We start from the raw sequence: 15,288 nt of genomic DNA, 5'->3' as shown, positions 1-15,288 counted from the left end.
TCATTTCTGAGGCAGAGAGCACATCCTTGCCCATTTTTTAAATAATTCCTACTATTGCGGTTGCAAATTCACATCATATTTATATGCTTTAAATTGGGATTAAGTCTGTTGATAATGACACAGTTGCAAAACTGATACAAATTGAGAGATAAATTAAGTCCTTTTGTATATTTACTTGCTATGCTGTCATCTGTTTTTACTTATTCCTAAGGAATTTTCAAGCAAACCCTCTGTACTATTGTAGAATTCTAGATCATTTTTTTAAAAAGTAAATTCAGTTTTCTTTCTTTCACTTATGCATATGTACGGGAGCATGTACATGCACAATCCTTTATAACATATGTATAGTAAATACAAAATACATGTATAATAATGTAATTACGCTTAATGAGTTAGCAACATACCTGCATCTTTCTTGACAGGTATCTCATAATATTGCTCTGGAGGCCTTTATGATCAAGCCATCAAGTTTCATAGGAATGACTTGCACTGCTTTCCAGAAAATATCTGCAAATTCTGACAAGTTGGTGCATGATTTGGGAAGCTGGGAAGCAGATCCCCATTCTGATCAACATTTAAATTTTAAGTGCAACACTGGCAATCTGAATAGTTCCTTGGTGAATTCTTCTACCAGGGTAAGTCAGTACAGTTGTGAATATAACTTAAGTATTTTAATGTGTTTTAAGCAGAACCTTTAAGCAGAATACTGATTTGGCAAATATATTTTTTGGGTTGTTGGTGTTGTAAACTGTTTTATAATTTCAACATTTAAGTAGCCGTAAACTAGTGTATTGGGTGCAGAGTATTTTGTTGTGTTAACAGATATTCCACAAATGTAATCAGGCAAAATGAAGGAATGCAGGATGTGAATAGAAGTGAGTAAATGTCTTGTACGTTCCGTGTCTGGGTCCAGTTCTGCAAACTTTTCAATGTATAAGCAACATATTTGAAGTAATTCGGGAATATTTGTTTTAGTGAGGTGCTCTCTGGATTTCAGATTTCAGAAATTTGTTAGTCTAGGGAAATTATCTTTACTTTCACTAAATAATATTACATTCTCTATTTTCTGAACTTTATACAGAGGGAGAGTGTTACATTGCAGTTTTTGAGTAGTAGCCCAAGAAACACAATAATAAATAAGCCTTTTAATAGAATGTACTGTTTTTATCAAATAATGAAGTGGAACAATTAAATTCTGATCTAGCAGGAAATGGAATTTTACATTTGGCTGAGCATGTTATTAAATTTAAGTATTGCAGAGTTGAATTTTTGTTATCCATCAGCTGAATCTCAGTTTAATAGGCTTATTTCTTGAAATACTTAGTATGGCAAAATGATACTTTTCTGGATAATACTACCAGTTTATTGAACTTTGAAAGTATTTTGATTAAAGTTATTTTCTCTCTGTTGCATTTTAATCTTCTGTAAAGATTAGGCAGTGATGTAGTAGTTTGTGCTTTCAGGTTCTTCTAGTAAAAAAGAGCCATCTTAATAATGGAAGAATAGGTTAAAATTTGTTACCTGCAATGTAATTCATTTCCTCTGTGGACAGTGTTAACATGTCTGTCTATAAGATAAAATAGTCAGTCCTCTCTTAAAAGAGGAGAATTTGACATCCAGAAGATGAAAACCAAATTCAGAGATCTAAAAGAAGATTTCTGCAAGAAGTAACCCTGGAATGCTCTGCAATGTATGCGATAGTTTTATCAGTATAGAAATATACATGGAATTACATAATTTGGAAAGTTTTCTTTATCATCTGTAACAATATTGTTCTTTCAGAAACTGAGTACCAACTTTTCTAGTAAATGCATTTCTTGAAAGTTTGATGTTCAAGCACTGGTGTCTCTCTCCTCTTAAGATGAATTGTATCATAAATACAAGTTTCCCATCTCTCATATCAGCATTTATATGCCAAATACACAGAGCAAGGCAGAATATATATTTGAAACCCATTCTAAAGTGTTGGCAGAATGTTAATAAGCAGCTCAGTAAAATCTTTCCTAATGTATTTTGAAGCTACCTGAGTTTATACAACGTACAGAAGGGAGACTCTACTGCATGCCCAAAGGAAGAAGTTAGAATGTAGAAAATAAACTTATTTCCATGCAAAGAAATTTTAAACTATATGATATATATTCTGGCAGAAGTCACATTATTAGGTGGATCACTAGTTATCACGTGGGTGAATTTGTAAATATTGTAACAGCACATTACAGGAGATTCAGCTAAACGTTAGTTTCATGGCTTTAGGTTTTAGCACTAAATGTGCTCAGGTTTTAAATGAGATATGTGAATAAACAGAATATATTCCTTTAACTAAATCCTGAAAAACAAGGGGTTTCTATTCATTGTTGTTCTCTGAAACTTTTCAGCTAAGAATTCCTTTAATTCATTCTGAAATGAGTTGTATTTGTTCTATTTAATAGAACAATCTGTAGAAATGTAAATGATAACAGAAAATAGGATTCTTTATCATCATCCACAAGCAAAATTGTTTCTATATATTCTCAGAGGAGACAAACAGTAAACCTACCTGATTGTGCTATGCAAAATTCGGGAAAATAGAGAATTTGTGATGGAGGTGGGAGTTGCTGGTTTCCAATGTTTAGTCACTGTATTTTAAAGTCCTCATTACTCTGACTATTTAGAATGTCATTTTAGATGATGAACTTATTCTTAGAATCTTCCTCTTTTTAGCACAGGATTAATCATAAAGAAGAAAAAAAATCTAATGAAAATCACTACGTACAAATGGTGATTACAACTTTAATTTACTTCTAATAAAAGCATCAAAAGTTGTCCTTAAAAAGCTTATTAAATGAGAATGTTTACATTGTTTTGTGGTAAAATTTGTAGCCCTCTTCAAATGTACAATATTGTAAATCATCTGCTCACTAAGCATAAACAATTGTTTATGCAATCTGTCTTTTGATAGCCAATTGTACTAATGAATTTTTAAAAGTTCATAAAGCAATTAGTGGACAGTTGATGGGAGAGAACTGAAATAGATGATCACAAACTCTCTTAATAACACAATCAGTGCTTTTGTAGTTTGCCCATAGTGATATTTTCAGGCACTGGTACAAATGGATACAAGTTTAGTCAGTATCTGTCTGTTTGTTGTTTAACCTGATCTGGTTATTATGGTATAAAGAAACAAAACAAACAAACAAACAAAAAAAGAAATACTGAAAAAAATAAATAATAAATTAAAAAAAAGAAAAAAGGAAAGAATAAACTTTGAAAAGTAAATAATTTAAAAGGCACTGAAAGAGATCCACCATTCTGAGAAGTTCAGGAGATAGCTATTTCAGTATATATATATCCACTTCTGGTTCAAATATGTGGTAGGTCTTTTATGGACTAACTTGCAGTGTTTCCAAATACCCTAAAGCAAAATATTATTTCAATTTGATACACAAATTTTTATTTTTAAATCTAATTTCGGCTATACAGCCAGTAACCAGTCTGAAAAGTTGAAAAACTTATTGCAGATCAAAAGCTTCCTCTTTTGGAGTTTAGACGCAGATCTAAAATCCCATTTCTGCCATCAGTAGTAGGCAGCTTTCACTGCCCAACTGGCCTCCTGGATGAAAAAAAAAAAGGCTCAGTATAGCTTCCTGTTTTATGATACAGTGGCTTGTATTTTGATACTGTGGTCGTTTCCATCTCTGATTAAATAGGCTTAATAGCATCTTCCCAGCCCAAGACTCCAGTTTAAGATCATGTTACAAAGTGCTTCCAAGACACTGTCCCATGACCTGACTGTGCTGTATGGATATCACAACAATGGCACACAAATAGGTCTGCTGTAACATTTGAACTCAGACAACATGAGAACAGCTTATGAAATTTTAGTGCCACTGAATATGATTCCAGCATCTGGTTCCCATCAGACCAGTAGTCGGGACCTAATCCCTGTTCCAGTCTGATCCTGTAAATTACCTCCACTGTGTAAAAAGATCACTTATACAGTTAATCCTTCCTCTACCTCACTAAAATGTCATCAACATAAAATGAATTTTTAAGCCTCCTGTCTATCACAGTCAAACATGTAGTTTATAGGGGACTGTAGATTCAGTATTCACACTTGGACTTTGAGGAAAGAATTTTATTAATGTAATTTACAGTTTCAGCTTCATTGCTTGTTTTAAAAAAAACTTGTTAAATAAAAAGTTCTTTCTTTAGTTGTTCATCTGACACAGGACTGAATTCAAAGGAGCAAAAATAGCCTGTATGTATATAATCCCTGATTTCTGAAATTCAAGTTCCACATAATACATTCCATGTATTCCATTTAACTTTTCAATTCTGTTTACTTCTTTTATTTTTTCTGAGCCAGAGTGGCCTTTTGATTTGTCAGATTGCACTGATGTCCATATGCTAAAATGTTAAAGGTTAAATTGGTACTATGTTTGGTAGTAGATATGCTAATCGTGAAGAAAAATTCTGAAATTCTTTGAGAAAATCCTACGATCACTTGCTTATACCACTTTCAGACATTATACAATTTTAGAAATATTTGAACAATACCGGCAGTGACAGCATTTAAAAACTTCTCTTCCAGCTCGTTATATTATATATTTTCATGAACAGACATGTATATATATTTTAATTACCTGTGAACCTGTTTAAGGAAAGTATTTTCATTTAAGCATGTTCTTAGTGTTACTAACTTCATTGAGTTGCTTATCCATTAAAGATACTTTTTTTTTCCATGCTCAGAATGCACGTGTACAGAATTTTCCAGGTCAATAAGATCAGCTAAGGAAATCTAACACTTAAAGTAATGTGTAGAATTTGTGAACTCAATTAAAATGTAGTGCAAAATGAAAATATTTTCAGCAACTTTCACAGGAATTATCTGCTTTTAACTAGTTTTTCTGGTCCAGTCTGTCAGATTAAATGTTCCCCCAGTCTGGATATTCCTTCATTCACTTCTACACTAAAAAGATTGCACAAATGTGTTTCAGTCTCTTCTAGAGAAGATTCACATAGCAATTTTGCATAACCACATACATCTTATTTACAAGATACAACCTGAAATACCCAACAAAATACTGCTATACTACCTACAATATATCAGTTGGATCATGCTACACTATATCATTAGGATCATTCTGTATTTCTTCTTCTAGAGTGTCATGCATGTAGCATGAATTATGTTATCAACATTTCCAACGTGATTTCCTCTCATTTCCCAGCATACATCACTTTTTAGAGAGTATCATGGCACTTCTCTCATCAACTATGATGAACTTTGAGCATGTCTGTGTGATACAGATTACTACAAGATTATCCTTTTTAAATAAAAAACTGCCTAATGAAGTGGGACGCCACCAAAAAAAAAAAAAGAAAAAAGAAAAAAAAAGCTATTTTCTCAGTTTACATGTATGGCATATTACCATGGCTTTGGCTCCATTCTGATGGACATAATATCATAGTGTATTTGGGTTTCAAAGTATCTTTTCTCCAAGTATTGTAAAACAGATCATGATTGTATATCCAGATCAAGACACTTCATTTACACACCAGAGTTTGTCCTGTTCATTTTGCTTTGGGAATTGTCTACTTTTGCCCATTTTCCTTTTCACCTACCCTTTTCGTTGTGTGCTATGGCACACAAAGCATTTTGCTTTTCTTATATTGGATATCGATATTGGTTTGGGAATTTGCTCTGAGAACTTATGGGAAAGTTTGCTTGGATGTAAATTCTTTATATTGATTTTGGAGTAACCATTCTAGGTCTGTTTCTTCTTTCTTTGTGGACAGTTTGTTTGTACTGTCACAAAGGTATATCTTTATGTAGTAATGAGATTTTAAAGTTTATTCTGTTTAACCTGCTTCCATTCCTGAACATTTATTCTATATACTTTTTATTTTTAAAATTTAGTTTTAAGTATTATCCTATAGTGACTTTTATTGTGACTTAGAATCTACCCAGACATATAGTATCTATTTATTCAATATTCTGAATGATCACATTCATTATAATTACTTTTAAAAATATTGTTTTTACATTATTCTTCATTCTTATACATGAAATCTGGGAGATACAGAAAAGTAACTGCTGGTAGTTCTCTTATTAAAGCCATTGTTTCATTGTTTTAAAATAAAATCTATACCAACTGGAAACATTTAGTAGTAAGAAAAGATAGGGGAAGAATTTCCACTTATTTTGAATTACAGCCATGTAACATATGAACTAGTATTTTCTGTGCAGGTATGAATTTGCTTGAAGGTGAGTAGTGATTGTACAGAGGACTAGCTATGGAAAAAAGTAAAGTGTCTGTCATTCAATTGGTTAGGTGGGTTTAACTTCAAAATCAAACACAAACAAGACAAACTGCCCCTATCTTTCTTCTTACAAAATCCTCAAATCAGACATTTGCATATCTGTACCTTTTACTACTATTCCTTCTCAAAAAATGTCTTTATATATTTATGTCTCTTATGACATCTTCAGTATACATATAGTTTGGTGTTCTGCATTCAGTATGCTTTCTTTACTCTGCACATACTGCCATGGTGTTTTATGATGTGAAAGGCTATGCTGCTATTTCTATACATGCAGAAAATGAAGTAGCTCCAAAATACTATCTATGCATGTGCAACAATGTCAAATATAGTAGGTACACAGAAGGGTTTCTACAATTCTTACATTTGTTTAACATATACTAATGCAATGAATGCACGTTAGGTTCTTTTAAAGTAGGAAAAATGTATCAATTTTTCCTATTTTATAGGTGGTTTCTGCATAAAACAAACTTTAAAATGTTTCATTACAAGCTCATGTCCCTCTTCACTTATCATGCCCTGTCTTCAGCAGATAAAAACTTACTCTGCAAATCACATCAGTCACCTGGATGTGTTTTCTGTATTTCACTGTTTATGGTATTGATGTTTCTGATACATATATTATGTTTACAACTTATATATTTTAACTGATATTAAGTTCTCCATTAATGCTATGTACAGTTTGGATTTTTAATTTGTGTACCTATGAAGAAGGACAAAAGGACTTGGAAAGTTACCGGTTTGTGATATAAAATTCTGTTATTCCAACTCACATTTGCTTTCCTGTGAAACAATCTTCTGTTTCTGGACAGGCACTAGTCGTATTGACTTTATGTATGCATTCAATATATATCTAAGAAAGATGCTCTCACTTTCTCATCCACAAGGTTTTCTTCTGATTTTCTGCACCAACCTTGTTATGGAAATGTTCTCTTTGGGACTTCCCAAAGGGCATTATAAGATTAGTTCTTTGTTACAAAGAAAGGAAGCAAAATTACCAGACTTCCTCATATGCATTCTGCTGTTTAATAATAGTTCGTATACTAATTAAGATAAATCTTGTAACAGAAACACATTGACACTGTAACAGTTAATAACGCAGTACATTAATTGTTAATTATATTTTAAGTTAACTTAGTGGCTTGAAGATAATAATGAATAAGTAGAATACTGAGAGTACTAGCAAAATTCGTGGTTCTGCATTCACTTTTGAACTGTTATACCTGAACTCTAATTTTGCTACTATACTAATAAACTGTTCTATTTTTATAGCTCTGTAAAATACAAAGTTCAATACTTTCAACTACTGTTTTCTAAAATCTTTTTTTTTAAATGCTTACTTAACTTTCACTGAGAAATTCTGAAACCTTCGGAGAGAACATACCTCGGCATCCAATAAATACTTATAATTCATTACTCAAAACACTTTTCACCACATGTTTAGCTGAGCATTGCCTGTTTTTGCTGTTAGAGAAGACATTTTCAGTTTCTAAACAGATAATTTTAGTAACTATAGAAATATATATAACTGCTTTTTTTTGTTGTGTTGTTTTTCTGGGTTGGTTTGATTCCTCGTGGCTTATTTTGTTTGTTATAGATCGATTATAGTTGATTATTTGTTGGTTATAGTTTGATTTAATCAAAAATAATTTGATTACAATAAAGAGTTCACTAAAATAGATTACTTTGAAGATTAGCAGGTGATATGGCTAGAAATTTTTTCTGAATGTGGGTTCTCCTCCTAGAAACTCTAATTGTTTCGTGACTTTCCAATTTCCAGCTGTATATGATAATTGGGGGAAGGAGCCAATGGCACAAGTGTGAGAGAGGTTTGTGTTGTAGGATTCAAACCCTGCATGTGATATTAAGGTGCTCACTGAGAGATATTTCAAAATTTCACTTTTTAATAGTGAAAGCAGTGGCTGGAACTTCAATTAACAATCAAGGCAAGTAAAACAGTTTCTGAGGTCACATATCAAATATTTTCAGGTTTTTTTTTCCCCTGATTTTGTGGTAGAGTCTATGAGTTGTTTTATTTATATATATATATATATATATATATATATATATATATATAAATAAATAAATAAATAAAATACATAGAAAAACAATCTTTCTATTATGGGAGTTTTTCCAAAGATTTTATTACAGAATCACAGAATTGTAGGGGTTGGAACGGACCTCAAGAGATCGCTGGGTCCAACCCCCCTGCCAAAGCAGGTTCCCTAGAACAGGTTGCCCAGGTAGGCATACAGACGGGCCTTGGATATCTCCAGAGAAGGAGACTCCACAACCTCCCTGGGCAGCCTATTCCAGTGCTCCGTCACTTTCACCGTGAAGAAGAATATATTATATAGCCATCTAGATAGTTATTACTGAATGTATAGTGGAAGTCAGAAATTGAATGCATATTTTCAGTTTGGGTAGTGAATATGTTATCTCTACTTTTTAAGCAGAATGTAGACGAAGGGTTATGATTTATGTAGAATCTCTCTTTTGAAGTAATTTATGAAGATACTACTATACAAATGAGTTGATTCATGAAAATACTGGTATGCTGTTGATCTGTCTTTGGCTTCAGAAGTGTCTCCATTATATAGGAAGTGAAATTTAGTTTAAAATATTACTGAAAATGTTACCTTATTATTTGTTGTCTATGAAGAAATTATTTAATTGGCAGAGTGCTGGTTTTGTGGGTTTTGGTCATCTTCAGTTTAGCTGGCTGAAGGAATCTAGCATAAATATGCTAGTGGAAGTCTGTCAAGTTTTTCTTTTTTCTTTTTTTCTTTGGGGGGAGCAGGGAGGTGGGTAAGGGTTTCAATATTTCCTTATTCCATTGACTGTTATTATTCTGTGGAACTTGAGAAATGTTTTGTTTTGTGGTGAATCCAGAAACACATAGCATGTTCTTACTCATTTTGTTAGGTGATTTCAGTCTTAATCTTAAAAAAAAAAAAAAAAAAAAAAAGATACAAAATTCTGTGAAGTAAAATATTGTCTTTCAATAGTTGTTGATGTAATACAGCGGTAGTCAGTAAAAACACCTATACAAAGTAATGATGTGAGAATATATTTTTTGCTTGTTTTTAAAAATTAAAGTAAACTTCCACAGTTCTCTCCTGCATGAAAATTTTTCTATGTCCAGGAGCACACATGCATGTACACCTACATGAAGATATATAGAAAAAATAAATTATGGATTTTTTAAGAAAGTCTCATGATTTTGGAGACTGGAGTCTTCGTCAATCTGTGAATGGAGTTAGCAACAGTTATTCTGGAAGGAATAGTGTAAGGATTAGTGAACACACAAATGAGATATTATGTATTTATGGTGCCTGTAAGCACACCTATACCTATTTAACTCTCATCCATTACTTGAACTTTTGAAATTTCTCTTTTTTTCTTTTTTTTTTTTTTTTTTTTGATTGGGGAATGAAGTAGGGAAGAGTGAGAGAAGGAGAGTGGAAAATAGCTAAACTGACAATCAGTTTGTTGAGATTACAGTTCTCACGAGATCATTCTCTGCTCCATTAAAATGTATGTTGTCAGAGGGTGTCGGAAGAGCAAGATATTTGGTGATGGGAGAGGAGGAGAGAGTTGTCTGTTCTGTTTTCTTTTTTTTTTAAAAAAAAAAAAAACACAAAACTTTATGACAAGAAGACTTGTGATATCAGAAGAGCTGAGTGAGACTGCTATTTTTTATTCTTGTCTGCCATTTTAGACTGTCATGTGTTACTCACTGGGACAGTAGTCATGCACTCTCATGTCATATTTTAAAAGTGTATCTCAAAGATGTGTTGTCTCGAGTCCATCTCAGTGAAAAATGGATTTTTAAGTAAACGAATGTTGATATGCTGATTCTTGTTCGTACTGGGAAATTTTCCTCTGTATGGTTGGCCTAAATATATTAAGAAGAGGTAGTGCAGTAGCCCAATTGTTGTTCAACATATCTGTACTTTTCAGGTCTGCATGTATTATGATCATGGAATAACTACCTGACTGTAAGTTATAAAAATCACATCTTTAAAATTCTGTATTCCTACATAGAATTAACTCATTATTCTAAATTATTTTTTCTCCCAAACTGTCAATGAAAGAACTTGCAGGTGTTAATTGAGTTTCCAAATCATCATTGAAGGAGCTGACTGGTTTTAATGCTGGATTAGTTTTTTATGAAGCACTTATGCTCTGTTTTAGAGAGAAAGGAATTCTAAATAGATATTCATTATATGCCCATACATAGACAGTCATTCTAAATTAATTTGCTTCGCTATCTTTTCTAAGGAATGAACCTCATCCTCAGCTTTGCTTTGATTCTGAGGGAACTTCGTGACAGAATACAGACAATAAGATTTCTTTAATCAACTTGAAGTTAAATTCCCCCTCAAAGAGTTATATCAATTAATTAGATATGTATTTAGCACATTGTTGTTCTGTGCTGGTTCAAAATTTATTCCTTTGACATCTCTGAGTTAGTTAATTTATAATTATTTGCAGCTCACAGATGGGGTAACTGGTAGCTGATTTTGTAATTTGGTCATCTTGGTTTGTCTTTAGCCTGCTTGGTCGTGTGCATGCATGACAAGTGTACTAAATACAATTTAGAACGTGGAATAAACTGATGATACTTAAGGGTTGGGCCATTGAAATGATACAGCTTTTAAAGGCGTTTTCTCTATTCTGAATAGTAACTATTGAAATTAAAATGTCTTTGAGTACAGTGTTACAAGATCCACTGAAGCTCAATAATTTGTGTGTTTAAAGAAATTTTTCCTCTTTACTTTTGGAAAGGGAGTTAAATGATTGGGCTTGAAGTATTCAATGTTGATAAGACTAAAATATAACTTTTTTATAGAATACATCTGCTGCTGCATTGGTTTCATAATACATTATTTGGAAAGAAAGGATGTGTTGTTCTGATTGGTTGTGCTGACATAAAGCAAAATAGTAACCATATTTCTCAGCATTTTACTATCCCACTGAAAATTAATTCCCTCTTTTAAATACATGTTCCAAATATTAAGGTAACCTAAAAATGTTCCTTTATAAAAGTATGCACATAGAGTTCAAATCTAGTTCTAACACTCTGTTAGTATCTTGCCTTAGGGATCTATTTACCATTGTTTTTCCTTGGTTTACAGCCAAGGGAGCCACCATACAGCAATCATTTATTTCCCCCGCAATCCTCTATGCAGCAGACTTCTTTCAACAGGACTCCCATTCTTTCTTCTGTGTTGCTATGGCCTGCTTGAAGAGAAAAGGAAAGAAAAGAATTCCTAGAAGATGGGGCTTCTTGTTCCTGTTGAGATTCAAAATAATGACTTGGGTTCAATTCAAAATTGAGAAGAACAAACATAGTTTTAAATAACTCTTAGTCCAGATTTTGTATTACTTTCTTCCATTGGTATCATAAAGAGTTACTCAAAAGCAATTAAAAGAATAATAATCACAAGTTACTTGTGATAACCAAAACAATACAGTATTCCAGTAAGAAAGTTGAAGGTGATGTTCTGTTAAATGTTAGTGTAAAGTGTTGAATTTAAGGGTATAAGAAGAGCCATAAAGGGTCAGGCAAAAGCTCAGGCTGGCCTGGTTTCCTGCCTCTAGTAGGAGTCTAGTGGGGTTGATGCTTAGGGGAAAAGACATAGAGCAGGGGAATCATATGGTTGTAGTCCTCTTTGCATATGTGCAGTTGTATGGCTTATGGGTTTTCTGAAGAGACTGCATCCAGAAGATCATCTATAGAGGAAGCTGGTTCCTTCTTTGCAGAAAAAATGCTCTGAAGTTTTGAGACGTCTTAATGGATTTGGTCTTACTGTACCACACAGTTTTGATTTATTCACTAAGTTGTATTATCTATGTTCTAAGATGTAGATACGGTAATCTTTCTTAGTGTAGAATGAACGTAGATGTAAAAGCTTTAGCACAGGAGAGATGATGGTTGTTTAAAAAGCCAGCATCTGTTAACATTCTCTCTTTGTGTGTGAAAATATGTATTCATAGAGGATCAAACTGCAGTCCTAGAGGTTTTCTGCTATTTCTTGTATTGGATTTTTTAATATATCCTGTTTTTTTTTTTTTTAAGAAACAATTACAGAATCACAGAATCGTCTAGGTTGGGAGAGACCTCCAAGATCACCCGGTCCAACCCCTGACCTAACACTAACAAGTCCTCCACTAAACCATATCACTAAGTTCAACATCTAAACGTCTCTTAAAGACCTCCAGGAGTGGTAACTCAACCACTTCCCTGGGCAGCCCATTCCAATGCCTAACAACCCTTTCAGTAAAGAAGTTCCTCCTAATATCCAACCTAAACCTCCCCTGGCGCAACTTTAGCCCATTCCCCCTCATCCTGTCACCAGGCACGTGGGAGAATAGACCAATCCCCACCTCACTACAGCCTCCTTTAAGGTACCTATAGAGAGCGATGAGGTCGCCCCTGAGCCTCCTCTTCTCCAGGCTGAACAATCCCAGCTCCCTCAGCCGCTCCTCGTAAGACTTGTTCTCCAGACCCCTCACCAGCTTTGTTGCCCTTCTCTGGACTCTCTCAAGCACCTCCATGTCCTTCTTGTAGCGAGGGGCCCAAAACCAAACACAGTACTCGAGGTGTGGCCTCACCAGAGCCGAGTACAGGGGGACAATCACTTCCCTAGACCTGCTGGCCACGCTGCTTCTTATACAAGCCAGGATGCTGTTGGCCTTCTTGGCTATCTGAGCACACTGCTGGCTCATATTCAGCTGACTATCAACCAGTACTCCCAGGTCCTTCTCTGCCAGGCAGCTTTCCAGCCACTCATCTCCCAGCCTGTAGCTCTGCTTGGGGTTGTTGCGCCCCAAGTGCAGGACCCAGCACTTGGGCTTGTTGAACTTCATGCAGTTGACCTCAGCCAATCAGTCCAGCCTATCCAGATCCTCCTGTAGAGCCTTCCTACCCTCGAGCAGATCGACACAAGCACCTAACTTGGTGTCATCTGCAAACTTACTGAGGGTGCACTCGATCCCCTCATCCAGGTCATTGATAAAGATGTTAAAGAGGACTGGCCCCAGTACTGAGCCCTGGGGGACTCCACTAGTAACCGGCCTCCAACTGGATTTGACTCCATTCACCACAACTCTTTGGGCCCAGATATCCAGCCAGTTTTTAACCCAACGTTTAACCCAACCCCAATTGTTTTAGATCAAAACAGGCTGGAGGCTATGAATTATAGATAGACAAGATAACACTGAATTGTATTCCTTTGCTAAATTTAGATTAAAGCCCCTCAGACCACAAGTCTGATGAACCAGAATTGAAAAGCACAATGGCTAATTCAATATGTACAGGTCATACAGTAGATGTAACAGCTGTGTAGTTTATGCTTCACTGACCAGCATATGCTGTCACTCTAAAAGAAAAAGTGAGCTTAGGACTTGACATTTTAAAAAACAAAACAAAACAAAAAAATTCTGTGACATTATATTACAGAAAACCTATTTCATAAGCTCACTTTGATCAGTACTGTGTAAAGTGTCTTACCAGATTTGAAACTCTTGCTACATACAGTCTATCAAAGTTGCATATAATTATCAGAATCATTGAACTGAAGTTATTTACAGCTATGTTGTATTTCTTCAGCCTTTATCATTGCACTTGATGACAGTCATCTACAGAAATGTCATAGAACATCAAATATTCTATTTAAGTGGTATTGATCACTTAAATGTGTACATTATTAATTTCCACATAAAATAGGGTTCCACATGCATTTCAGACTATTTTATTAACAGCTGCTGTTCACTAGAACAATGGTTTTCAGTCTCTGTGGACATTCAATGTACTTGATTGATTTGGCATCTATATTTTAAGCCTTCCTTTTCAGAAATTTCGTGTCTTTTTTAAGTCTTCATATCTGTAGTAAGTAAATGTCTAATGGGGAGTATATGTCAGAATATATGTACTTAATCTGAAATAAGGTGCATCTTACCCTTAGAGTTTAGCTTAATTCTATCAAATAACAAATCAAATCAAATGGCAGAATCGAGCTGCAGCATGAAGTTTTTCTCTACATCGCAATTCTTACAGTTTCTGTAAGGGAGAAAATTTCATTTTTTTTTTTTTTTTTTAATATCTGGAGTATCAGTGTGGACATAATTGAAAAATATGAAAACTAGCAGAGAATGCTAAAAGCTTTTGGTAGCTGACTATCTCCAGTAAATACTCAGAAAACCTACAGTGGTACTATTTGGGCCTAATTTACCATTGTATAATCCTAATGGAATCGCCACGCCAAAAAAAAGAGTATGTATTAAGCTTGGTTAATGAGCTGTGAATTCCTCGAAATACCTTACCAGTGTGTTAGTATTAGAAATAAACTGATACTATTTTATTTCTTCATTTTTAAGTCTAAAAGGTGATTTTCTTAGTATTAGGCTCAAGTTTTCTTTAGTTTGTGTCAAACATAAATCATCAACATTTTAAAGCGAACGTAAGATATGCAGTAAGTATTGAGATGCTATAAGAATGAGCTGGCAACTGGTTGCTACTGATGGTTATCTGGACATCCTTCATAGATGGTACTGTTTTTATTCAGGCTTATTTTTGGATTGCTCCGTGGTAGACTTCCCCCGACAATCCTCCTTCTCAAAATACACCATTATCACTAGGAAAAAGTAAGTTATCTAAATGTGATGATTTGGTTTCCAATATGTCTTCCAATTTCAGGAACATGTGTTTACTTGGTATAGGCTACCATGTATTTGCTGACTTGTCAGTATCCCTGAATGTGGTAAAATAGGCTGCCCTCATAGTTCAGTCCAAATACTTAAAGATTTTAGTAATTAATAGCAATTGAGAATAAACCTCCTCTGAAATGAAAGGGATCTTCTGCAAGTGGGCTGTGAGAATCAAAAACAAAATATACCTTGTGTAGGCAAAAATGTGCAGATGTGTCATGTAAAGTTGTTATATAACCTGAAGAGTCAGGGAGAAGATGTTTATTCAGCTCA

General features: G+C 34.2%; 1 protein-coding gene across 5 annotated transcripts in view; it reads left to right on the top strand.

The window, feature by feature from the left end:
* LOC121073016 (adhesion G protein-coupled receptor A3-like) overlaps positions 1 to 15,288 on the top strand; it is a 279,022-nt gene that overhangs the window by 153,019 nt on the left and 110,715 nt on the right. For all 5 annotated transcript variants that reach the window (XM_040563482.1, XM_040563481.1, XM_040563483.1 and 2 more), the window contains one exon: positions 423 to 635. In XM_040563482.1, coding sequence (XP_040419416.1) covers positions 423 to 635 — 213 coding nt within the window. The remainder of the gene's footprint in view (positions 1 to 422; positions 636 to 15,288) is intronic.

The sequence above is a fragment of the Cygnus olor genome, chromosome 7 (assembly GCF_009769625.2).
Source record: "Cygnus olor isolate bCygOlo1 chromosome 7, bCygOlo1.pri.v2, whole genome shotgun sequence".
In the NCBI taxonomy this organism is placed as follows: Eukaryota; Metazoa; Chordata; class Aves; order Anseriformes; family Anatidae; genus Cygnus; species Cygnus olor.
This window is presented reverse-complemented; position numbering and strand designations above follow the sequence as displayed.